Raw genomic sequence first — 27,382 nt, forward strand, 5'->3', positions numbered from 1 at the left:
GTTATATATGTTATGAGGACACCGTTCATGTGCCAACTTCTATAAGATACCTTTTAATATGCGAGAATGTGCTGCATTGCTATATACTTATAAGGTCCCAAAGACGAGACCGATTACCTTGCAAATGCATGTTTAACAGTGTCACTGTAAGGCCCACTCACACAATTGTCCACAGAGTTAAAAACTGTCAAGTTTCCACAACAATACTTCACTAAAAAACGTTTCAATCATGCACTCCGGACTGCCCCGGGTACCAACGCCAACTGGAGGAGCTTAGAAGTCTCAAGAGAGAGACGAAGAGCTATAATACAAGGCCCCTTCCTGCTCATGAAGTTTGCCCATGAGGGCAACCAGCGCTTCTTACTGGCTGCTTTACACTGTAGCCAACCGAGGGGTGGCCCAAATGAAAGAGACGTGACCAACAGCAACACTGCAAACTCGCTATTCCTACTGAACGCACTCACTCCCACTCACCTCTCTCACTGAGGGATAACTTGGACTCAAAAACTAGTCCACATTCCTTCAAATGGGGGCGGGGGCGCGTAGGTGAATGGAAAGTAGTCTTATCTGAACTCCTCACATGCCCAGTGTCCCGGCTAGGTGGAGGGACATTAGTGACCTATAACCTCACAGGACCAGCCGCCTCGGCCAATCGCGGTTCTCACTGAGCAGGGCGAAGAACCTACAACAAAACCTGACATGGTCTCTGCTTCGCTTCAAGTTAACCGCTTCACAAACTCTCACCCACTAAAAGCTCCGGTTGTTAGCCGAAGTTAGCACGCAACCCCGTGTGACATCGCTCGCGCACCCTGCAGCAGTCCCGTCAGCGGCATAACAGGTGCAAATTAAATTTAAATTTTTTTAAAAAACACGCTTGCGGCTCTTACCTAAAAGCATATGGGCATACAGCTAACTTAAGCGCTGCCGCTGGCTTCCACTGACGCAGGAGTCCTCAACAGGAAGGTGGCTGAAACAAGCCGCCCAACACAAGAGTGTCTCTGTCTGTAAAAGGCCCGGCTCAAATCAATTCATTAAGCACGGAATGCGCGCACACAAACATCCTCGCTGACCACCAGCCTACGAGGGAGAAAGTTCAACCCTCAGCATTCAAGAAAGTGGTGAGCAGGGAAACGCCAAGAGGCTGGAGAGAGGCGGGGAACACAGAAAAGAGGTGGAGAGCCGTATGCACATATCAAAAATAAACTAGGAGATACAAAACATCAGCAATGAGAGCATGTCAAGCCATTTAACAGCAAGCACGATAAGAAGCCACGGGCAGTGAGAAGGGAGACGCTAATGCATCAGACTGCCTTTTCGATGCAACCACTTCTTGATCGGGATTGGAAGGGGAAAGAATGTTGGAGTAAATGATGAACCTGGAGTACAAGCAGTTCTTAGGTGTGGCGTACGGACTGCACATCTGGAACTTAGTGCTCCACTAAAAGACACGTATCAGGGCAGTGGGAGTGCGCACACCGATTGCTAACATATAGAATTACAAAGGATTAACAGGAAGGACGTAGATGTTTTCCACAGAGGTTCAGACTTACATCAAACAGCCAATGAGAGCGCAAAGCTCAAATGGTGTATATTGGCACTCTAGATCCTGCAGTGAAAAACATTTGCTTTTTTCACTTTTGCCCACTTACAATTTTATGTTCTATATAAAATCGCCCATACATAATATGACCTAATCTGCCACAGCGGCGGAAGCCTGCAAGCCCCTTCAGCCGCGTTGTCCCCTCGGACTGTACAGTATTGACTTATAAGGCTGCTGCTGTTGACTCTGCGGGGCCACGCGCTCTCCGGCGGGGCTGCCCTGCTGCTGCGGTTGTCCTCGTGGTAGGCGCCCACGTGGGACGTGCTCGTGATGCCTTGGCGGGGCTTGCTGGGCTTGCTTGTGTGCTTCCCAGAGAGACCGGAGATTGGGAACGCGCGCGCGCGCGGCCGACTCCGATTGCTTTCCTGAGCGTGCGCGTGCCAGTCTCCTGTCTCTTGGGAAGCAGACCCGGCAACTATAGTATCGCGCCTGCGCGATGCGCATATGGCTTCGCCAAAAAGTAGGTCCCTAAAAGTGAGCAGAGGGAAGTATAAGAGTCATCTAATTAAAGAGATGGTAAAGAGGCTATACTCCCTAGGAGGGATAAACAAAGGTTGACAAGGCAAGTCATCGAATAAGAAGCAGGCAAATGTGAGTGACAGCATAGCCAACCAATGGTAAGCAATAGGCGGGTTGCAAGCTGTTTTATGTTCTTGGTAAGCCCACAGTATGTCTTCAGCATCCAGATCGATTGTGCAGTATGGTAGGCTCAACCCAAAAATCTGAAAAGTACTTAACAACTGTATTAAGTCCACCATACAAGATGACGTAGTGCATTATGTAGTTGAGTTTGTGAGTGCACTAGATATATCCAAAACAAGAGGAGCCTCAAGTAAAATACATTTGATATTCCTTCAAAAAGTGTGGCATATGCATCACCCACCAGTTGTATTTGTAAGCCAGTGGTATGCCTCCCAGGGACATACAAAGAGGCATGAGTCCACTAGAGGAAGCTCATCAACAGAGCATGGGTGATGAGGTAAAATAGTCTTCTTAGAACAGATACTACATGAATATAAGTTGAACTGGATTGGAAAACCAGTTTTTTTTATTTTAAATTATATCTCCACATGAAATTAGAAGGAATGAAAAAATATACTAAGCATACTAACACATTCATTATCAACTCAGTCATAAGCTATTATTAATTTCTTGGCCGGCCCCTTTGACCTAGCTTTATAATATTGAGAAAGTTGGATGCCTTCAAAATCCTACCATTTGATTGTTTCCACTGGGCTGTAGATCTTGAATCACAGGCAAACAAAAGTTTTGGTGTTGTAAAACGTGAAACGTTACCCACCCATCAACATTTAAGTTGTAATTTTCCATACGAAGAGCTGCTTCAGTTGGATTGGAGGATTAGCAAGCTGAATGGCATCGCATCTTTGGGAAAATGTTTTGCTACTTCCAGGTTACATTGCAAGATCTTAGCATTGTCACCATGTTAAATGATATTAAAAAAATACCATTGGATTACTGTCACATGTGTAGTTCTATATATTTTCCTTTTGTCTATGTTTCTTGTTGGAAGCCCGTACAGTGATATTTTCTAGTAGTGTTTATACATGCTCATTCCTACAGGTAGATTCATTTTTGTACCATTTCCATTTTAGTTGATCACGTGGTTCCAGAGCCTGGGACTAGCTTACTCAGTGCATTCGACCAGTGGAGAGAGTGGGCGGATAGCAAGTCCTGCTGCGATTACTCCCTGCATGTGGATATCACAGAGTGGCATAAAGGTATCCAGGAGGAGATGGAGGCTCTTGTTAAAGATCACGGTAAGCCTTTTAATTCTCAAACTATTATTTGTTCAAATGCACAAGAGTTGATGCTCCTTAATAAAAGTTGGTTTTCTCTCTTAAGAGGGAATAAAAGGATATGGGCTGCCGGCGGGGCATAATTCTACCAGAAGCTCTTGTTGGTAAACAGAGGTTATTGCTAAATGGTTCTTGGTGTTCGTATTAATGTGAATGCTGAGGGATTGTTCTAGATTGTGTTTCTACTAATAGAATCTGAAGGACGTCCCCTTTCAGTTCTGTGGAGTGATTTGCAGTTTGAAACCTTAATTTCCTTGTTATCTAGCACTTAAACTCTAGAGTACACTTATGCCATGGCTCTCTCCCATTTTCAGTGCATGGATGCTGCCCTACAATGGTGATACCAAAACTGCATTATAAGTATGGCATAACACATACTGTGGGTGAGAGGCTTTGTTATGCCCTCTTCCTTGAAATGGTGGATGGACTTGCCTCTTCTATTGTGTTTTTTTATTGGCATCAGTAGGAACCTGCTTCTCTTGTGCAGTGATCCCCGCCCTCCGACTCAAGGCACCTTTCTAAAGGTGCCTTTCCTACATCTTTGCAGTTTTTTTCATGAAATATCTTCCAACTCAGTATCTTATTTTGAAATACCTCAAATTCAAGTCATGTACCACGTTTTTTCCGTCAGTGTGACAATACTTTCAGGAGACTCTCACACTCCATGTAGGTGGTGTGAGGAACCCAAAGAGGTTAGGAAGTACCCAGATGCACAACTGTTTCTGTCCTGGTTCCAGGCAACCTTACGCTAGATCCAGTTTTTAAGGCCTCCAGAAGGGTTGGAAATCATACAGAAGTTAAATGCAATTATAGGAATCAAATTATATCTTGCTCTGATGACTATTAAACCTTTGATTCTTGTTTCCCTTCCTGTCCTGTCGCAGATGTCCTGTGCAGCACCTTGGGCTTGGACAAGTTAGATCTGACACATTGCACCAAGAGATTGAGCACACTTCCCCGTCTCCCGGGTTTATTATCAGTGCATCTGTGAGCCCTTTTCTTGGTCTCCTGAGGATCCTTTTCTAGTCAGTGGTTACCGAGGAGCATTCTTTATAGGTATTACCATTTGCCTGTGATGTCCTAGAACCATTGATATTATTACACTTGAGTTAGATAACTACATTTCTCCTTGGTGCACACAGCTCTCTAGGTGTAGCAAAGTCAAACCGTGTAGGCCAACAATAGGAGGTGACAGATACTAGAAACTTGTACACAGCGAGACTCAGTTCACTGTAGAGGCTTTCATGGGCTTGCACAGATCACTAATGCCAAGAGTTGTGGTTGACCTTTGCCACAGTCTCGGCCCTAAAACACATATCCAACTCCTGACTCCTACCCAGCCATTGAATCTAAGTCAGTTGACAAAGGGCCTCATTGCAAAGATTGAAGGAAACCAGTATCAAGAGTCTTCAAGTGCAGGTCTCTGGGGGGGTGTTGAGTGGTACTGATCTCTGTAATGTCCACCTCCCTTGTCACCCTTCAGCAAGAATCCTGTGGGAAGGTAACTTCTGAGAAACAAATTCTCTATAATAGGTGGTGCTAATCTGTATGTTCTTGTACCAGATTCTGGAGCTATGGGAGTGTACACCAGCCGCTCCAGTTAAGTATGCAGTTACTAGTAGTCCGTTTCCTCCGGGGTTCTGTTCTTCAAGGATCTCTTGTGGCTGAGCCACTCTCTGGCAAGGTAGGCTTCATGATGTAAAGGTCTCAAACTTGTGGTGTTCTTGCGTTCAAGAGCAACTGCATTTTAAATTGGACCACCCTGCTCCAACATCAGCTGATCAAGGTGTGGAAATCCCCAACCTGTTTTCATGCTTTTTTGCTTTGAGTATCAGGCTGAAGGTGTTTGAGGAGGTAGCTTTGGCTTCTTTTAGACCATTCACTCAACAGAAACATATGAGTCAATACCAGCATTCACACATTTGCCTCTGCTAAAGCTGGCAGTGACTATTGAGCTACCTCCCACATGATCATCCAGTTGAAGAAATTGCCAACGGATTCAACGATCCAGATCCCCCTCCTCGTATGAAGGATGTGCATGATGCATGTGTAGTCGGACTCCAACCAGCCGGTACCACAATTGTTGTTGAAGCATTGTCCATCCAGATAATGCCTCCCACAACTGAGATTGACAGCAATATCTGTAATGTTTAGCAGCAGTAACATTTGCAAAATCATTTGCATCTTGCATACCCCGTTGCTGTGCCTTCATGGGACAGATCCTCGATCTTGTATCGGAGCATGCATCACCTTAGCTACATGTGCTTTTGCCAGTCTCCAGGCAAGTTTGCATTGAAGATATATGTAGGACAGCAACATGGGGTCTTTAAAACTTTTTATTATTATTTTAAGGACTTTCATTTGGAGTAAACCCTATACAATCCGTTACTTAAAGTAAATAACAGCTACAGTAAAATACCACAGAAAAATAAAAAAATGTAATTTGTTTCATTTCAGTAAAAAAATATTATGTGCTCATAACATCCAACAAGGTGCATGCTCTTGAGGCTTTCTTCTGAAGGAGTGCATTTTGGTCTGCAAGATTAGAGAAAAATGTTACTTAAGCTTTTTTTCTTTCCATCTGCTGTTGAATTTCCCCAAGCACAAAGACTGTGAGAAATTAGAATGTAGAAATAGGATAAAGTTACCTTCATGGTAACCCAGTTAAACTTAGTACAAGCTTTACACCATCATCAACATCCTCTCTATCCCTCTGTCAACACACAGTACTCCCTTTAGAAGCAAAATACTGGCAAGGGTGTTTAACTGCTTACGGCAATGGGCTGTAACAACATGTATGCACCTAATGTAAGTCATTCTGAGCCTCCACTGTGGCAGAATTTGGAAATATCCCTCTGCATTCTTTAAAACACTTCATGACAAACTGCCACCACTTGAGAGCTCCCGGATTTGTCTGTTCAAATCAGTATGCAAAGAGAATACTAGACCGGCACCTTCACACACTTTTCAAACAAGCAACTAAAACAACAGTGAAACAGAACCTCAAACTAAGATACATTAATCCACGGTAGTGAGCAAAACATGCTGTTAAAATCATTGGCATTGTTACAGCTAAAGATTGTGATATCTTTTAATCTCATAAAACCGGGCTTATAGCTGCTGTAGTCTTTGAAACCAATTTGGTTCTGCAAATAGTTTGAAGGGGCTACTCCCTTCCCTTCGAGACTTCCCCTCCCTCCATGCCACCTTCTTACGATTGCATGACGGAGGATAATTTGCACTTCTCTGCCAGGAAGTATCGGCTCTCATGGCCAAGGGAGCTATAGAGAGGGGCCCTGTGCCAGAAGTAGGTTGTGGTTGTTATTCCCACTACTTTTTGGTACCCAAGAAGGACAGAAGCCTGCATCCTATCTTAGACCTCCGGGCCCCCAACTTCTTCCTTCGGACGGAGAAGTTCAAAATGGTCACCCTAGCCCAAGTTCTGTCTGCACTGGTCCCGAAGACGAGCTGGTGGCGTTGGACTTACAGGACGCTTATTTTCTTACCCACAGACGTTACCTTCGGTTAACGGTGGGCCACGAGCACTTTCAGATCACGGTCTTCTCTTTCGGCCATACCAGTGCTCTTCGAGTGTTCACAACGGTGATCTTCTGTGCAGAACAGCGGTCTCAGTCTTCCTCTATCTTGACGACTGGCTGTTGAAGGCGGGCTCGCCCCAGGCTGTCTCCTCTCACCTCCAGACTACGGCAGACCTCCTGTATTCACTGGGGTTCACGATCAACGTGCCGAAGTCACACCTGACTCCGTCTCAGACACTCCCTTTCATTGGGGCAGTTCTGGACACAATGCAGTTTTGAGCCTATCCTCCCTGGATATTCGGGCTATGATACCCAAGTTTCAGGAACTGTCACGGATTTCGGTGAGAATGACAGAAACTGCTGGACCTCATTGCCTCCTGCATCCTGCTGGTGGATCGTGCCAGATGGCATATGCGGGCTCTGCAGTTGGACCTGAAGTTCCATTGGGCGTAGCATCAGGGGAATCTTTCCGACTAAGCCCAAATCTCTGAGGGAACTGTGCACCAGCTGCAGTGGTGGCTAACAAACTAAGATTGGGTCAGAGGCAGATCCCTCTCCTCTCCCCAACCAGATGTAACACTGGTGACAAATGCGTCACTTCTGGAATGGGGCGGCCACCTGGGAGAGGCGGAGATCCGAGGCGTCGGGTCTCAGACGGAGCCCAGTCTCCATATAATCCTTTTGGAGCTCCGGGCGATCAGAATGGCACTGAAAGCATTCCTTCCCTCTCTCAGGGAAAAAATGGTGCAGGTGTTCACAGTAACACCACCGCCATGTGGTGCTACAACACACAGGCTGGGGTGGAGTCTTGGACCCTGTGTCAAGAGGCTCTCCACCTCAGACATAGCTGAACATCAGGACATAACCCTAGTGGTTCAAAACCTGGCAGGATCCCTGAACACCAGGGCAGATAGACTAGACAATGACGGCTGAGTTTATCTCAAATGGTGTCTCATCCGGAGGAGGCACAAGGTCTCTTTCAGCGATGGGGAGAGCCTTGGTTAGATCTGTTCGCCTCCGAAGAAAACGCGCAATGTTAGCAGTTTTGCGCGTTAGAGTTTCCAAGGTGGCGCTCGCTTGGCAACGCTTTGCATCGCAAGTGGAGCTCCGGCCTCTTGTACCACTTCTGCCCAGAGTGCTCAAGAAGATCAAGTGCGACCGGGCTCAAGTCATTCTTGTTGCTTTGGACTGGGTATGAAGAGTCTGGCACCCCAACCTTCTGAGCATGGCCATCAATACTCCAATCAGACTGCCCCTTCGGGAAGATCTTCTGTTGCAGCAGTGAACGGTTCTTTACCCAAACCTGCCCAGTCTCCACCTCCTTGCGTCTAGATTAAGTAGAGGCAGTTGAGTGCTTTCGACCTTCCGCCTGAAGTATGTGATATTATCTTGGCAGCCAGGAGTCCCTCCACTAAAACAGTGTATGCCTGTAGATGGAACACATTTGTGGCATGGTGCACAGCAAAGGGTGTTGATCCCCTCTCTGCTCCTTTATCTGTGGTCATATTAGATATTTTTGTCCTTGGTTCAGCAGAAATCTTCTTTGGACACTCCTAAAGGATACCTTGAAGGCATTTCTGTTTTTCTTCATCTGCCAGATTAGCCTTCTTTATTCAAATTATCGTTAAAATATTCTTTAAGGCCCTTACTCATCTGTTTCCTCCAACTCCTTTTGTAATGTCCCAATGGGACTTAAATTTGGTTCTCACCTTTCTTATGTGTGCTCCCTTCGAGCAACTTCATAACTGTCTCCTCCGGTTGCTAGCTCTGAAAAATGACTTTCTTGCTGCCATAACTTCTGCTTGAAGGGTGAGCGAGCTGCAGGCTTTATCTTCTAAGTCCCCTTTTCTATCTGTCTATCTGGATAAAGTGGTGCTTCGGACCAAGCTTTCATTGCTTCCTGAGGTTGTCACTCCTTATCATGTGGGACAATCTATCACTCTGCCCATCGTTTATCCACCCCTGCATCCATCCAAGGAAGAGGAGAGACTCTACTGTCTGGACCCAAAACGTGCATTGTCTTTTTATCTTGATCGGCTAAAAGACTTCCGGGTGGATGATCAACTCTTCATTGGCTATGTGGGTGCCAAAAAATGTCACGCTGTTCATAAACTGATCATCTCCTGATGTGTTGTCCTTGGCATTAAAATATGCTATGCTGAAGACGAACCCTCCTGTGGGGTTGCGTGCTCATTCCACCAAAGCAACGGGGGCAACCACAGCATTACCATGTGGAGTTCCAGTCCTTGACATTTGTCAGGCAGCAACAAGGGCATCCTTGCACACATTTATAAGACACTACTTCCTGGACAGCCAAGTCCTGAGGGATGGGTACTTTGCCCGTTCGGTCCTCCAGGACTTTCTGGTATGATCTTGGTTTGCAGACCCTCCTCATGGAATGATTTGGCTGGGGTATCTATTCTAAGGTAAGGAATCTGCAACTAACAGTCTCTGTCAGATGAACAAGTTACTTACCTTTGGTAATGCTGTATCTGGTAGCGACATATGTTAGTTGTAGATTCCTTACTGCCATACCCATCCTCTCCACTCTGAGAACTGATTTCTAGGGATAGGGCCTCCCCTAAAGGGCCTTACTTTTGACGCACCAGTGGTCAGTGTCTTTCATGGCTCTGCGCTTCTGGCGTGGAAAGTAGTGTTAAAATCTGACGTCGGTGTACATGGGCGGCGTCTATGTAGGTCCCTTGACAACAGACGTAGAGCCGCGCGACTCCACCGAACGACGCACAGGGGTACTCCTGAAGAAAAAATCTCCAGATCCATACTGACGACTGGGGGTAATTCTAAGGTAAGGAATCTATAACTAACACATGTCTCTACCAGATGCATCGTTACCGAAGGTAAGTAACTTGTTCTTCACACCTAATACATTTATCATGACCTCACCCTTGATATGACTGCTGCAATTGAAAATGTCATAAATAATCTTACAGATGAGACTGCACATCTGAATCCCCTTAGTAATATGAATGAGATGACCGAATGCGCTATTATTTATGAGTACGCCTTGTCGTTTAATTATGTTGTGCTTCAGTATGGCCGTGCTGGTATACATATTGTGAGGTCTTAAGCAGTGCATTTGGTATGCAAGTTATCATTTGCACGGCTGTTATATGAGCTATGAATTGTGGAGGTAACCATAATTAGTGTATTTCAGTGGTTTTTAGTTTAGATTTTGTTTTGTAACCATACCATGTAAGTGAATTACAGAGGTTTTTTTGGTGTTAAACCTACATCATGCTGTTATAATCAAAGTTGACCATAGCTTCCCTATAATTGTTCTTTTTAAATGATGTACTATAACTAACTTATTTTAAATTATTCCTGTCCTCGCTGTGCAAGGCCTTTGTTCGTGTGTAGTGGGGGTTGGTCTTGTGGCATGGCCTTCGGCCCAGACATGTTCTCAATCTGCTGGGAGTGGGGGGGGCAACTCTGGGGTTTGCTGTGGTGTGTTGGCCCAGCCTGTCTTAAGCCACCAATCCCCCTGCTCACAGTTGAAAGCCTGAACAGCAGGGGTTGGCCAAACCATCCTGTAAAGGACAAAAGACCATGCACCACTAGGGTTCTGTCAAGGGGCCTGTGGTAAATCCCGCTACATATGGCGAAAGGCCCAGCCTATGGCTAGACTTGCCCCCAACCCTCCGTGGACAAACATCCTCCACTACGCACTGCCTTCAAGCCTGGGCAGACTCCTTTTGAGAGGGGTTCTTAACCCTTTGAGCCTTGTGGGTCCTTGTTGTCCTGAGTCCGCAAACTCATCAAGGGGTACGTACACCAGGGTTCATAAGTTTTGCCATGTGGTTCACGAACCACACTGCTTGACATTTTCTATTAAAAAGTTCAAATAGTTTCTTAGCCCCCTTTTATTTTCCAACGAAAAGCTGTGATTGAAGTCCCATACATACCTTTTGATTTGTCTGTTTCCAGTTGTGTTTGTGTATTATGAAATATTGGCATGTAATTCTTTGCTGTTTTGTTTGTCACCAACCCAGATTTTACTCTATATTTTCTTTGTATTCTCTATTCTCCCAGGTGTCAACTCTTTCTTGGTGTATATGGCCTTCAAAGACAACTTTCAACTCACGGATAGCCAGGTAGGAGCACTTGCATTGCCATGGGAGAGGATAGATGTTAGCTAAAGAATGGGATAGCAGTTGTAAGCAGTCTTCAGGAAAGTAAATGAGGGATTTCTTTTCATCTGATCGAGGGCTTGGAGCGAACCTGGCTTATACCTTTTAAGAACCTGGTTTATACTTAATAAATAGCATGTTCAAACATTTCTTCATGACAAGTTTAGCTTTTATTTAATGTGACTGTAGGCAACAAGTACTCTAGCAATCTCACTGTTATTAGAGTTAAGATCCTGAGTAGCCGTATGTGGGGATGAGCTACCAGAGTGAAACGAATAATGAGTTCTTAGACATCCTTATAATTGGAGCCTATATTGGTTTGTTACGGAGGTTTAGGATGGGGAAGCTTCTAAAAGGGAGCTTTGTGATGTGGTTCTTGGAAATAGTTTGAGGGAGAGGGCTTATACATAGAGGGATTAAATCCTGTTTTGTTTTTCAGATATATGAGGTGCTGAGCGTAATACGGGACATGGGAGCTATTGCACAAGTACATGCTGAGAACGGTGACATCATTGCTGAGGTAAGTTATGGCTGTCTGCTAGTGAAACTGTGGGCAATGCTATAACACGCTGCTTTGGAAAGGTTGAATAGATCTATTTGTAGCTGCAGCAAAAAATAATATATGCCAACCTAATATTAGTTCCTTATATTGTATTTTTAAGAAGTGTTTTTGCTTGAACATGTTTATTGAATATTGTCAAAGTAAATTATGACAACGTAACCACCATTTTCTAGTTTTCAAAAATAGAAGGAAACGAATGCTGTGTATCATCGAGTTTTCTAATGACAAAAAGACCAAATAATTGAGATCATAGGCGAAGTGCAAGTAAGGTAGCACTTTTTTAAGTAATCCACGAAAATGATGCACTGATAATAAATAATCATAAAATTACTTTGGGGAAGATAATTTTAAATACTTCCCCCTTCCTTTGGGGTTGGTGTGCTCTCCCGTCTGCTCCATCCTCTCCGCCCATAGTTCTTTCTTTCGCTCCTTTACAATTTGTCTGTGCTACTATTGTTATCATCTACACATTGCTGCTCTGTGCCCCTCCCCCACTTACAGCCTTGTGTTCTGCCATCTTCCCCATTTTGTATTCCCTACCCTCCTCTTCAAGTTGGACGCCTCACATTTGTGGCCATTTCTCACCACTGATGTCCGTTATGCCCCATATATAAACATCAAATACTCGAGGGCCAAGGCTACCTATTTTGTCTGACCCCACAGTTTTCCTAACTGTAATTAAAGTTACATTGTGTCAAGAGAAGGGGAAGAAAAAGCCTTGCCATTAACTTTTGTTTATAATTGTTTAAGACGCTCACCCACCATTAGGTGGCATGCTTTTTCATGATCCCCTCCCTGCATTGTTGAAAGGTGTACCAACACAGGCTTCAACCCCTAATTGTGCCCACTACAAAGCTTATGATATTGCAGAGCATTTTTCCAACAAAAGTGAAAAAATAGGGGACTAGTACTGCCAGTTGCCGAATGCTTTATTCTTGTTGCAAGTTGGTAGAGATAAAAAACAAAATGCAGCTGAATAGCTGCAAAAACGTAGACCTGTTTCAGCCTGCAATAAAATGCCCAGGAGTAGGACCAAACCCCCTTTCTGCAAATATCTTTGTCTCACGGCTACCTGCTTCAATGGTGGTGTCTAAGATTATTGACTTCATTCTGAAAAAACGCAATAAAGAAACTTATAGTATTCTGTACCAGCATAGTCCTTTGGTGGGGTAAACCAAACTTCATCCCATGGAACGTTATCTAAATACAGAATATATCCTATTGAGTGGGGTTGGAAGGGAGCTGCCAAGCTCCAATAAGCCAATAACTTGTCTGGTTGTCGAAGTAGAATGCCACACCACTCTTAGTTCTTCTCTGGCCTGCTCATTGTGGGTCTAATGACACCCAGTTGTCACTCTGTATCTCGCCCCTGATACCTTCATTGATGTTCTCAGTATCGCACTTGGATATTGTCTCCATTGTAACCGTCCTTATTTCCTGCTGATAGGCTAACAGTGTTTCTACAGCAGTTTTACAATGAGTAGGTCTCTTGGTACCAATGAATGGGACAAATCTGCTGCCTCTATGGAACCTAAATTATGTTTAAGAATAGCCAGCTTTTGAGTTCCGAAAGTGAATATAAGCATCGTTCCTCTTAGGTGTACAGGGTGCAGTGTTTCACAGTTGGTCCTTTCTGAAGTCTTTTTTATTTTTTTATTACTTTATTATTAGTATTAAACAGTTGCTCATTGTACTGTGCAGAACCGAATGAATACAGTTAGCAATTTTCTCTTGTTCAGCATTGAATCAAGTACCCTGTAAGGACAACCGGTCAGAAGCATAGATTACCTAGAGCGCTTTTACGGACATCTGATAGTGCAGGTTAGATTCCCAACAACAGTCTGGACAATGGTATATCACAACAGGCCCTCAATCATACAGTCACAATATTGATGCCCCGGAATTCTCACCAGCTCCCCACACCTTTAGCCACTTTTCGGAGCACCCCTTGGTTTTATACATCACTTCTTACGCCCTCTGACACCAGTCAAGGTCTGCTTCCCAATCATCGACCCTTGGGGGGGAGACTCGCCCCCCACTTCCTTGCAATATTTTATTTGGCCCCTACCGCTGCCAATTTCAACCAAATCACCGTATAACAAGGACAAATCTCGCCCCCCTGTATTGCTAGTAGGAGCCATTTGGACACCGAGTCGCACCTGCTGAGATATCACCTGGGACATCTTCCTCGTCACTCCCTTCCAGAAATTCTCGATCACCGGTCATTCCCACAGGATATGGAAAAAGATGCATTCTTGGGTTCAGCCCCCTAATGCACTGTGATGTGCTGGCCTTCCTGATCTTATTCAGGGTGGTGTTAAGCTGGATTAATCTAAATCGGGCATGGATAGCTAGTTCCCTTGGGCCCTGAAGAACTTCAGCCCAATCTTCATCTTCAAGTCTGGCAAGATCATCCGTCCAGGCATTGCGCAGGCTTCATAACCGGGTAGGGGAATTATTGATCAATTTTCGATAAATAGTGGAAACTCCTTTGTCTGGTAATGGGCTCCGTAGGTAGGCGATCCTCTAGAGGGGGGGAGGCGTCCGGAAGGTCCACTCTCCTAAATGTGGACCTGCAACCTATGCCCTATCTTTAGATACCAAAACTGTTTGGGGTCCACCAATTTTTACTCCTGGTGGAGAATCTCAAAGCGCACAAAGGATTTCTCCCTCCATACGTCGCCCAAGTGTTCTATACCTATTGTCGCCAATCAGGAGAAACCTTGAGGTAGGCCACCTCTCAGAGTAAGTCACAATGCCACAGTGTGATTAATGCAGTGAGTCTGCCCTTCTAACCCAAATAGCTACTAGCCTCTTTCCAGGTGTTGGCCACCAGCCCAGTGTGTGTAGGCAATTACTTTTCAGCTTTTTACAGTAGAGTACTAGTTCTCGGTTGCCGCTCCTCATGGCGTCCCTATCAACACAGTAGGCTGGCTCCCCTCTATCTGAGAATATCCATTCATTAACCACTAACTAGTAGTTGAGAGGCCCAGTAGTACATCTTGACATCCGGGAGTACAAGTCCTCGTCGTAGACCCCTATTTGAAGTTTGCCATGGCCAATACATGGTGTCACCCCCCCCCCCCCAATCCAGTTGAGTAACCGGAGTTTGTGGTCTGTATGGCAAAAAAAACTCCACCGGAATTGGGTACAGTGCATTTTGGAGCGCATACAGGAACCGTGGAAAAGTCATCAATTTATAAAGCGCCACTCTGCCTGGTAAGGTCAGCAGCAGGGTACGCCAGTGTGCCACATAGGCTCAAATTCTCTCCAACTGAGGAATTAGGTTCCTCTGTGTAAACAGTCGTTGATCACGGGTCACATAGATGCTCAGGTATCAAAAGCCCTCGGTTACTACCGGTGCCGTGCACCGAGGTGGGAGCTGCGGCTTGGCTTCCGACAAGGGGAAAATGACTGATTTGGCCCAATTGATTCGATATCTGGAGTAGCTACCGAAGAGATCCAAAATATTTAAAATTCTAGCAATGGAGAAGTAAGGTCTTGTGGCATATAGCAAGACGTCATCAAATACAGGGAGATATGTTCCTCCCAACCTCCAGCTGCTCTGATTCCCCAGATCAAAGGGTCCTGATGGATCCAAGATGCCAAGAGTTCAAGTGCCAAAGCAAAAATCAAGGGCAAGAGGGGGGGAAGTCCTTACTAGAGCCCTCTCGCAATGTGAAGCTACTGGACATAGCTCCATTTACGCACACTGTGGCCATGGGGGCCTAATGTAGCAGCTTTACCCATGCACAAAACTTAGGACAAAAACCCATTCTAGATAGGGCAGCAAAAATGTACTACCATTCTATACTATTGAATGCCATTAGTACTGATTGTTCCGCATTAGGGGGCCTGTTAGATGTAACACACCATAAAAGCATCTTAGGTTGAGGCGAGTACTCCTGTGGCGCATGAAGCCGGAGTGGTCCACATGTATTATGGCTGTAATGAATTTACTGAATGGCGCCACAAGTGTCTTCGCCAAAACCTTTGCCTCTACATTGAGTAGTGATATAGGCCTATAGGAACTGCAGTGCTCTGGAGGCTTTCCTTGTTTATGTATAACCACTATTGTGGCTTTGCACTGGTCTTCTAAGAGGCAACCAGCAGTTTGCAACGCCTGGAACATCTCCAGCATAGGTTTGACTATTTTGTATGTCAGCCCCTTAAATAATTCAGTGGGCCAAACGTTGGGACCCGCGACCTTCCCAGATTGTAAGTCTCTGATGGCGTTAGCTAGTTCTTCTTCAGATAGGTCTTCCTCTAATGCCTCCACGTCCTCGCCCATGAGGGACTGCAGGGGGAGGTCCCGTAGGAGCTCCTCACGTTCTGCACCACTACTGGGGGTGTAGAGGTCCTCATAGTAAGACGCAAAGGTATCTGCAATCGTCGTGCTAGTGGTCTGAAGGATTCCCTCTCTATTCACGACACCCACCACTCGGGAGCTATCTTTCCATCTTTTTAAACCAGGCCAAGAGTTTGTTTCCCTTGCCACCTACATTGTACAGGTGACGTTCTGTTGCCAATGCATGGGTTTGCGCCACATTTTCGGGTTTGGGCCCTCCGGTGCTGCTGGTGCAGGGGTAGGTATGTCTTTCTCTATGGCCCGCGTTCGTCTGTAGCTTCATTCTTCTTTCCTCCTATTAAAGTCTGGTCTTAACCCTGTATGACTGTCTTGAAGGCATCTCAGAGGGTGCAGGGGAAGTCCACTGGCCCTCGATATTCTTGTAAGTACAATTCTGTTTCTATATTCAACTTCTCTTTAATCTCTTTTATCACACTAGAACCACGGGTTAAGTCTAGGGACCTTGGAAGTATCGTATGTCGGTCCCCCAACCCGAACCCCCACTGGGGAATGATCTGAAATCCCACGTGCATAGTGAGTTGCCTCCCTAAAGACCCCAACTCTAGCATGATGTATGAGAAGATGTTCTAAGCAGAAAAATAAACTGTGTGCAGTTGAATGGTATGTGTATTGTTTAAGGTGAGGATAGTAGGTCCTCCACAGGTCCTCCAAGACCATTGCAGACACAAAGGCAGGCAGAACATCTTAATCTGATTATGTATGTGTTGCGCTCAGCCTGTTGCTTTCAGGGCTCATAAACACCTTCATATCTCCTCCCAGCAGGTGGATGCCCACAGACATTTCAAGAAACAAGGCACTGATTTTAGGAAAGACTGTGGAATGCAGTCTTGGTGCGTCATAAAGGGAGCAAAGTTTCAAGGTGCCATCTTCCCAGGTGCCTGAGAAGGGCACGTAGCAGCCCTGATCGTCTCACCACGTCTGAATTGGGGTAAACACTAACTTAGTTTTTACCAGTATACCAACCCCCCTTGAATCTGAAGTATAGCCGACATGTGGCAACAACCTATAGCCTAAGCGGTCCAGAGCATTATAATAACTGCCTCGGAGGTGCGTTTCCTGCAGGAGAATGAGATCAGGGGACTGTCGCTTCAAATACTGCAATACTAGGGTGCATTTAAGTTCCCCAGCCCATTAACATTCCATGTCCATGCATGAACTTCTCTGCATTTAGGTCCTGCCTTTAGCCTGAGTATGTTGTGTATTTGTGTTCAATGTAGGATATGCCACAGCATTCACCCTCACTCCCCCATTCACATACTGCATTGATGAGCAAACAATTCAAATAACCAAACTAAACCAAACAATACCCCCGACTACCCCATACCTGCAACACTACATAGTGAGTTGTAAACCCCCCCACCTTCCCAACATGCAGAGTGCCTGTTGCCCCAACATTGGCATATAACTATGATGGAGCCCTGAGGCCACCAACATGAACTAATAGCAGATTGACACAACATATCACACAATCCTCTGTTCTGAGGAGCTATAGGTGCTCGTATTTCCCCATGAAATTTCAAAGTGAGGCATTGCCTAATAGATCAAGTATAGTCCTCCTCATCCAGGCACCAGGCCCAGCCATGCAACAGGACCATTCAGTACCCACCACTCTCACCCAGCCCCAGAGACCTGAATAGTATTACCAATGTTGTAGATCAGTGTTTGGTATGAGTCAGTTTCCTGAAGACAAATTTGCAGATCCCAGGTCTTCAGCATCGACCGACAGGCTTGCCTCTTTAGCTCTGTCACTGGGGGGGTCCTGCGGTCCCTTCTCCATTGTGCTGTGGGCCAGCCCTTCTACCAGTCCTAGGCTTCCTCAGGAGTCATAAAATGCAATGTCTTTCTGTCTGTGACAACTCCGAGTTTAGCCGGCTAGAGCATCATGTATTTAATGTTTCGTAATTGTTGCACCTGAAGGGTGAAGTCCGGAAAAAATGTATGATAGAGTTCTTGAAATGTAGGTCTTCATGAGTCTAAGCCACCTAGAGGATTGCATCTCGATCTCTATAGTTGAATACCTTGGCCATCATTTGTCGCGGGGGGGCCCTGTTGTGGCAGGGTGCCCAGCGCTCTATGCGCCTTTTTGATAGTGGAGTAGTTGGACAGTCTTATGTGGCAGAGAGTCTTAAGGATGAAGTCTTCCAGAACAAGATCTGTACATTGTCCCTCTGTTTCCTCGGGAACCCCCACCACGCAAATATTGTTGTGCCTGGCGCGACCCTCCTGGTCTTCCAGGTGTGCCGTAATAGTGACATTTTGCTTGGTGAGCGCGGTCACTTGTTCTTCTAGATGTTTGGTTTTGGAGATTAGGCCTCCCATTTGCATTTCGGCCGTTGAGACCTTCTCTGCAATGCTGCGAACATCTGTGCACAGTAAGTTGAGATCTAACATGACTGCATCTAATTTGGGTTTGAGTGTGCCCCGCAGGTCCTCTATGGCCGCCATGATTTCAGTCCGGGAGGGCTCCTGGGCTGGGGTCTAACGCCCCCCCGTCCCCGATCCACATCTGCAGCTGCAGCACCCCGTGCCCCCACATGTGGAGATTTTGACGGTGTATTTTTCAATCTGGTTGGTTTGTGACTGCTATGGGCCCTGATTCCTCATCATGTCCCCAGGGAGCTCGACGGGCCACTGCACCAAGCAGGGGGGTTCCATGATGTTTTAAGAGGATTCCACACAGGTCGCAGTCCCCCAGGCTAGGTAGTCCACACAATGTTCAGGGGGCCCTCAGGGAAAGGCCCACAATCCTCCCAGCCCCAGCAGGTGCCCCTCCAGTAAAGAACATGGGGCGCTGTCACAGGTTTAGGCCGGGGATCCACTCCTTACCGGTGTCGAAGTGTCTCTCTCAGGCAGGGCTTTTCAGGCCATGCCGCCTCTCTGTCCCTTTAGGCTCTCTCAGGGCCCCTCTGGTAGGTTGAGGCCACAGGACCAAGCTCAGCCAATGTTGAGGCTCCAGGTGCGAGGCGCCACAATTTTTGCAGGCCTCCCGACGAGCAAGCCCTTATCTCAGTCGGTGGGGAGAGGGGAAAAGCACCACTCAGATCCCTCCACTCATCGTGCAGAGCCCGCAATCCGTCCAGGCACCAGGCCCTCCTCCCCGCCCCAGCCAGGTTCCAGGACACTGCTCCGCTGCCAACCCATATCGGGCCTATGACAGCCACACGCTGCGAGATGTGGCAGGTGCCACTGTCCAGTCGCCTGCTTGATCTGCCTTTGGGCGCACTCCACAGCTGTTCTTGGCCTCCGCCACAGCCTCCTTGCCGGCTCACACTCGGTAGACACGACACCAGGAGGGAAAATCACCAGCACCACATCTTTGGGCCAGCCCGTCTTAGAGGGTCGCCATGATGCGCAGGCCCCACACCTCCTCAAATCTTCGGCTGTTCATCTTCTTCACCGCCTCTCCTGTGCACTGGAGCACATCAGGTCGCAGCCAATCCAGCTCGGACCTCAATCAAGCATATTTAGCCCAGCACTGATTGGATGATGACTTATATAATGGGGATTAATCACTGATGACTATCAGAGTCCATTCAGTATGCAGCCATCTTTGTCTGTGACCAGCCACGCCCCCCTGCACGCCCCTTCTGAAGTCTTGCTTACTTCTTACGGTCTCCTTTCACAAAAGTCAATGCTTTTAATAAAGACTTTTTAAACAGGTTGGGCTGTTGATAGTTCTGGAATTCTTTCCTAAGTTAGATTGTAGGAATCTGAAACGGTCGGGGTATATCTCCCACACCTGGAAGGATACTGGTTGGCACAACTGCTTGCCTACTCTGTGTACTGATTGCCCGCTTCCATATCCATACCTTTATGGGTGCTGCTGGTGCATCATATACTGCATACCTTGACATTTACTACATTTCGAGACCTTTGGTTATCCCTCTCCTCAACCTGATCGTTCACACTTCCCAGTATACATGGCGTAGGACTCCCAGGCTGGTGCAAATCCTGAGATGTGTTCACTCTAAAGCCCCACTTTGGCACAATGTGGATATCATGGTCAGTTGGGAGGAAATTCACTGGTCCACTTGGATTACTCTGGTATTCACCACATTGATGACCTGGTCTCTAACGAGTCCATCTAATCATTCCCCGACTTGAGAAAGGAATTTGTCATTCCATCCTCCCAACTATGAAGATACAATCAATTGTCCCACCCCCCATCGAATGGCATGGGGAATGCGCATATTGACCTCCCTAACTTGCCCATTAATCAATTTATCCACACTTTGAAAAACATTTGGGAGATTATTGCAGGGCTGTTTGCCACAGTGCTGGACTCCTACTTTTACTCTCCCACATCTATAGCACTGCATTCCTGGTGGGAAACTCGTCTTAACATGCAATTGTTGGAGGATGACTGGGGAACTCTACTAGCGGACTATAATAAATGATTACGGCAACCGTGCCATAAGTACAGCTTTTTAAGATCCTCCACTGTTGGCACTGGTCACCAACAGGGTTACACAATGCCCATCTTAGCGTGGATTGATGGTGTTGGAGTTGTGGCCTAACAGACTGCAATATAGTTAATATTTTATGGGAATGTGACTGACGGATAGCCTTCTGATATCTTACTTACTTACTTTGATAACTTTATTTCGGTCATAGACCATAAAAGTGCAATAAAATATATACAAGCACAATGTTAAAATATAAATACATCAAGTTAAAAAGTTATTAAACAGTAGATATCAAAGTAGTAGTTGTGAATGGAAGCGGCCGTCCCTTAGTCCTTGTGGATTATCACGGATCTTCTCCTCCACATACCGAGAAGAAACCTGGAAACAGCGAAGACAATGGGGGGGGGTAGTATCATAAGTTAAGACTCTAAGGGCGAGAGCACAGTGCCTAAAGCCCAAGTTCTTGCAAAGTGGGGTAATCCAGCACTTCCGAATTTCGCCATATGCTGGGCAGAAAAAGAGGATGTGTATAATGTCTTCCCTGTCATGATTGCAGGCAGGGCAGTTAGGTTTCGTCGCTTTAGCCCATCTTGATGTGAATTCTCCAACTGGTAGGGAGCCGTGTCTCAGTTGAATAAAAAGCTTTCTTGCCAGTGGAGGTTGCACCAAGTCCAAAAACGCCTCCATCCTGAATTCATCTTTAGTTGTTAGAAACTCATTGGATAGTCTGCCCAGGGAATTAGAGGAATGTAGCATTTTGAGGTTATATACTTTAACAGCTGCCACCAGGACAGACCTTTGGGTCCTCAAACAGCTATCCTCCGGTGTGTCCCAAAGTTGAGGAAGGCCGATTTGATAGAAAAGGGACTTAACATGTGCTAGCCATGGTATGTTCTTGGTCTTTAACTGTCCCCAAATGATTTTAAATTCTGCTCTGAACGGTTCCAGCTCCGGGACAGACCAGAGCCTTCTCCAATAGAGCAGAGGTCGGGCTGCCGCCAGCTCAGTAATAGGTTCCAGACCCAAGTCCAGACGTAGTGGGAGCAAAGGTGTACTTTGCGGAAGATCAAACAGATGCCGCATGAAAGAATGTTCTGCTTTCATCAGGTTGCATGTGTTAGTGTGTCCCCAGAGTTCGGCTGCATATAAGGCTGCAGACCTGACCTGTATGTTATATATCTCTAGGGCAGGGGTAACCGGTTTATAAGTTGAGGCACTGCAAAATCTGCCTATGCCACCCACTACCTGTGCTAATCTCAGGGAGGATTTAGAGACTTGCTGGTCCCATTTAAATTGTTCTGTCAAAGTCACTCCCAAGTATATGAAGGTCTTAACTCTCTCAAGAGGGGTTCCGTTTAATGTGGGGTTGGGGCGGGTGTGCCTCGGGGGGTTGAAGATCATAAACTTGGTTTTCTCCAAGTTGATCTCCAAGCCTCGTGTGGCGCAAAAAGAAACAAACCCATCCAAAACCCGCTGGATGCCCGATGATGTCCGCGACAACAACAAGGTGTCGTCCGCGAACATCAGAGCGGGCACCCTACCAGTGGCCAGGCGTGGTGCATCATTGTCCTTGACACAATTAAGTCTGTCTATCAGGCCGTTGACATATAGGCTGAAGAGGGTAGGGGCTAGTACGCAGCCCTGACGTACTCCTCGTGTGACAGGGAATCGATCAGATAATTCCCCGTTCTTCCCACACCTCACCTGGGCATAATTCCCAGTGTGGAGCCGAATTATGGAGTGCAGTAAGTAGGGAGGGAGCCCAAGATCCTCCAAGACCGTCCAGAGCCTCTCCCTCGGGACCAGATCGAATGCGGCCCGCAGGTCCACAAAGACAAGGTAGAGGCTGCCACCCTCTACTCTTGCAGTTTTCCAATATAGGACCTGGAGTCGAAAGATCTGGTCCAGGGTCGAGACCCCTGATCTAAAACCGGCTTGGAGGGTTGTCAAGATTTTGTTTTCCTCCATCCAGCCCAATAGCCTCTCCAGCAGAATTCGGCCCATCAACTTCTGTGTGGTATCGAGTAGACTAATTGGTCTATAGTTTGATGGAGCAAGTGGGCAGCCCTTTTTAAAGATTGGAACAATCTCTGCCCCCAGCCATGTTTCAGGGACTGGGGATCCCCGTATAACAGCATTAAACAGAACCAACAGATATGGGGCCCAGATCTTTAGCTGGGATCTAAAAAGATCTCCAGGGAGCTTATCCAAGCCCGGGGCCTTATTCGGAAGCAATTTTTCAATTGCCAGTTCGACTTCCCTGAGTGTGATGTTAATTGGACAGTAAGCGGGGGCTCCAGAAAGGGCACCTATTTTTACAGTCTACACTCATGCGGGGGGTCTGGGGCCATTGGGAGCTCGGGAGCTCGGTTAGAGCCAAGCGTTCTCTGAAGGGAAGACCCTGAGCCCGGGGCCCCCTGCAGTCGACACTCATGCAGGGGGTCCCGTAGTGTGCTGATGCGGGTGTTCGAGGTCCCCGGTCCCAAGGCCCCCGGCAGTCGGCTCTCGTGCGGGGGGTCTGGGGCGACCGAGGTCTCGGAGGCCCGATCAGAGCTAGGGTTCTGGCAAGAGCGGGACCCAGTGACCGGGGCCCCCAGCAATCGACACTCATGCAAGGGGTCCCGAGTCATACGGGTGCAAAGGACCAAACTCTCGGTCCCCGGGGCCCCCGGCAGTCGGCTCTCATGCCCGGGGTCCCGCGGCGCAGCATCCCGTGTAGTCAGAGCCAGTTCTGAAAACTCTCCCTGGGGCAACCACCCACTAACCTCCCTCTCAGGGCTTGTGTAAAGTGACTTAAAGTGAGCCTCCCACACTATAGGGGCGATATTCGAGACCCCAGTGTCTCTCTCACCTATCGCTGAAGAGGTGACAATTAGCCAAAAGGTCTTTGAATCTTTTAAAAGCAGTGCCTGTCTCAGCTCCTCCCACCTAGATTCCTCCCACTCACTCTTTGCTCTAATAAGTGCCTTCTTATACAGCAGTCTAGTTGTTCTAATTTTAGGGACCTCCTTGGATTTAATAGCCATAAGAAGATCTTTCGTAAGATTTTTGCATATGTGGTTGTGCCAGGGATGTATTTTATTCCGGTGTGGCTTGGGCCCGCAAACCGGATAAAATACCGCCCCTAGACTCTCAACTAACTTTGTGTGGATTTCTATAGTCTGCCCATGGGAGGTAGAGTTTCCCATGTCACTTATTAATGGGACAGCTAACTGATAAATTTGTGCAAGACGGGTAGGAGAGTCTAGACACGAAGGCCATTTTACTCTTCTCCTATTATTAGATAAAATATAAGGTGGGGGTGCCAAGATGGAGTTAGAGGCAGGATTAGTCAACCCAAATGCACCGGGTTTAAGCGATAATACCAGGGCATTGTGGTCGCTATCATGCCTTGGGACAACTTCAAAATCTTTAAACTTGCCCCAGTCTTTAGCCTCCATCATAAGGTAATCGATATTAGAAGTTCAATTAATCCTATTATAAGTGGGCAGGGCAGTATTTTTATTATTGCCCCTTCCATTGCATGCCCGCAGAGACATTGCAAGGGTCGAGGCGCTAATTTGTAAAACTAGCGGGGTCCAGGCTTTTACTGGGGTTATTTTTGAGGCGGGAATTTGCCAAAGCAAGTCCACCTCATCCTCCTCGCACGACTCAGATCCACTCAGTGGCTCGTACTGACAATTCAGATCACCACCTAGGATGATCGAGGTTGCAGGGTCAAGTGATTGAAGGAAGTGGTTGAGCGCTTGAATGGTGCTCGATTCTTTTCCATTAATTATAGGCCTAGAATAGATGTTAATAATAGCTAGTGTGGATCCGCTAACAGATGTTAGCAAAACACACAGAATATCAGGCGAGTTTGTGGCCACCTGTGCGCCCTGCATGCCTATATGCAGACCTACCCATATAGCAAGGCCTCCCGAAGGACGGCCTTTCCCGCGTGTGACTGCAGGAATGGCATAGGTTGCAAAACCAGGGTTTTCAATCTTCTCAAGGGACCAGGTTTCTTGCATTAGGCAGATATCAAAAGTGGACATGAAGGAGGTCCAGTCAGGTATAGGTAGCTTACTTTTTAGACCTGCGACATTCCACGAGAGTATTTTTATACTGCACTCCCCATCCCTTACTTTATCCTTTACACCCCCTCGCTCATTTGGTGGTACCTGATTATGTCTCTGATCAATCTTTGTCTCCTCCCCCATTAAAGATTGTGGGGAGAGAGTCACAGAGCCATCAGAGATAGTGGCTTTTCTTGAGTTACAACGTCTACCACTGGGCTGCCTTCTTTGTGTTCTCTTGGGGGTGAGCAAGACCACGTGAGTCAATCCACCTCCTCGAGGACGCTAAACCTATTCCAGTGGGGTTGTATTGGAAAGAGCTGGGCTTGCGATAGGAAGCCCTCCCCAAAAGGCTGCCAGGGATGAGTCCCGTTTAGATGGAAGACAGGAATCCTAAAGTTATGTGGTCTCCTATTTTGGGGCTGTTTATAGGTCGGAGTAGGGTAAAAATAGGACAAATGCATAGGAAATATTTGCGACTCTCTATAGGAAGGGGATCTGCAAATGTGGTCAACAGCAGAAGGGTCCCTAAAATTGATTGTTATAACATCCCCTGCCACTGTTTTGGGGCCCCTCCCAATCCATCCTACTCTTCTCACTGCCAATATGTGGCCTGACATATTAGGGGGTAGTGGTCTGTTCAAGCTTAGCCACTGTATGCACTTATTATGTAGTTCAACCTCTTGCTCACTCTTCCCCTTACTAAGGGGTGGAACTCCCACTAGGGCCACTACAAATGGTTGGGCTTCTGGAGGCAAATCTATTGTTGGCAGAGGTTTAGATGTTACTTTGGATGTGAGAGTTCTTGGTGTAGCTTTTTTTTGTACTGTGTTTTTACCCTCCTTGGGATGTTGGCTGGGTCTAGCAGACTGACCCATGGCGGGAGAAGTTTTAGGACCTGATGACTTGGGCACGGGTATAGGTACAGGGTTTGTGTTTTTAACAACAGTAGTTGCCGGACCTAGCTTTCTATCTGAGTCTGCCGGGGTAGTAGATTTAGCTGTGTCTGGGCACGGTAACTTTACAGAGACACTATCTTGAACAGTGGATAGCGGGTTGGCTTTGGGAATGTGTGGTTTAGTTGTACCCATAGACTTGTTATTTAACATTGATGCTATCCTATCTAGCTTGGAGACCAGGGGTTTAATATGGGATGCAATTATTTGCTCCAAACTATTCTGAAGATCCGTCACCATATTGGTAATCCAGCAAGGTATCCCTGTAGGTGGGTGCCGAGGGTGGTCAAATGGGGTTACCAAATTGTGGTTAGACTGTTTCTTCGTGGTTACAGTCTTAGTGGGATTATCCTTTTTTTTTCTTAGAAGCCACTCTGCCGGTTTTTGATTTAGCCACAGAAGGGGAAGAGGGCAGGATACAGGATTGATCAACTTTGTTGGTGAGAGACTCCACTAGAGCTAGAGATGAATCATCCACTATTGGAGGTTCAGTCGGGACCTGTGCACAGGGGAGCTCGGCGAAGGTGGAAGTTAGATAAGAATCAAGGATCGTAGGGTCCACAGCAATGACTGAGCAATCTAAGCCTTGGTCTGTAGGGCCTATTGTGGGTGGGAGGGATAGTCTTCTTTCGGTGTCTTCAATTACATTGGTGACCACCCCTATAGTCCGTTTCAACATTTTGTCTATTGCCGTCAGTGTTGGAAGAGGCTGCGGCATTGTGGCTTGAAGTCTTGTGTTGTGTTGATAGTTCTGGAATTCTTTCCTAAGTTAGATTGTAGGAATCTGAAACGGTCGGGGTATATCTCCCACACCTGGAAGGATACTGGTTGGCACAACAGCTTGTCTACTCTGTGTACTGATTGCCCGCTTCCATATCCATACCTTTATGGGTGCTGCTTGTGCATCATATACTGCATACCTTGACATTTACTACATTTCGAGACCTTTGGTTATCCCTCTCCTCAACCTGATCGTTCACACTTCCCAGTATACATGGCGTAGGACTCCCAGGCTGGTGCAAATCCTGAGATGTGTTCACTCTAAAGCCCCACTTTGGCACAATGTGGATATCATGGTCAGTTGGGAGGAAATTCACTGGTCCACTTGGATTACTCTGGTATTCACCACATTGATGACCTGGTCTCTAACGGGTCCATCTAATCATTCCCCGACTTGAGACAGGAATTTGTCATTCCATCCTCCCAACTATGAAGATACAATCAATTGTCCCACCCCCCATCGAATGGCATGGGGAATGCGCATATTGACCTCCCTAACTTGCCCATTAATCAATTTATCCACACTTTGAAAAACATTTGGGAGATTATTGCAGGGCTGTTTGCCACAGTGCTGGACTCCTACTTTTCCTCTCCCACATCTATAGCACTGCATTCCTGGTGGGAAACTCGTCTTAACATGCAATTGTTGGAGGATGACTGGGGAACTCTACTAGCGGACTATAATAAATGATTACGGCAACCGCGCCATAAGTGCAGCTTTTTAAGATCCTCCACTGTTGGCACTGGTCACCAACAGGGTTACACAATGCCCATCTTAGCGTGGATTGATGGTGTTGGAGTTGTGGCCTAACAGACTGCGATATAGTTAATATTTTATGGGAATGTGACTGACGGATAGCCTTCTGATATCAGATCTGGGACCATATGAGGAAAGATCTCTGGATAGACAGGCCTTTGACTGCCCGGCTGGCGCAACTCCCCTGCAACTCAATATGTTGCTAATGGCTCCCCACTGCTCTAGGGGTGACCAAATTGGCAATTCTGTGACTATGGAAATCAACTCTAACTCCCACATTACGGACATGGTAGGACAACATGTATGACCTGGCATGCTTTGAGAGCTTTATTTATAATCTTAATGACAAATTGCAGATATTTGGAGTAGTTTGAGGCTCTTTTCTTAAAG

The 27,382-nt window shown here is 46.6% G+C and overlaps 1 protein-coding gene across 2 annotated transcripts in view; it reads left to right on the forward strand.

Moving 5' to 3' along the window:
- The window catches only part of DPYSL2 (dihydropyrimidinase like 2), a 422,636-nt gene that overhangs the window by 308,363 nt on the left and 86,891 nt on the right, over positions 1–27,382 (forward strand). For both annotated transcript variants that reach the window (XM_078666613.1, XM_078666614.1), the window contains exons 4-6: positions 3,214–3,378; positions 11,007–11,068; positions 11,544–11,624. In XM_078666613.1, coding sequence (XP_078522739.1) covers positions 3,214–3,378; positions 11,007–11,068; positions 11,544–11,624 — 308 coding nt within the window. The remainder of the gene's footprint in view (positions 1–3,213; positions 3,379–11,006; positions 11,069–11,543; positions 11,625–27,382) is intronic.

Source organism: Lissotriton helveticus, chromosome 11 (genome assembly GCF_964261635.1).
Source record: "Lissotriton helveticus chromosome 11, aLisHel1.1, whole genome shotgun sequence".
In the NCBI taxonomy this organism is placed as follows: domain Eukaryota; kingdom Metazoa; phylum Chordata; class Amphibia; order Caudata; family Salamandridae; genus Lissotriton; species Lissotriton helveticus.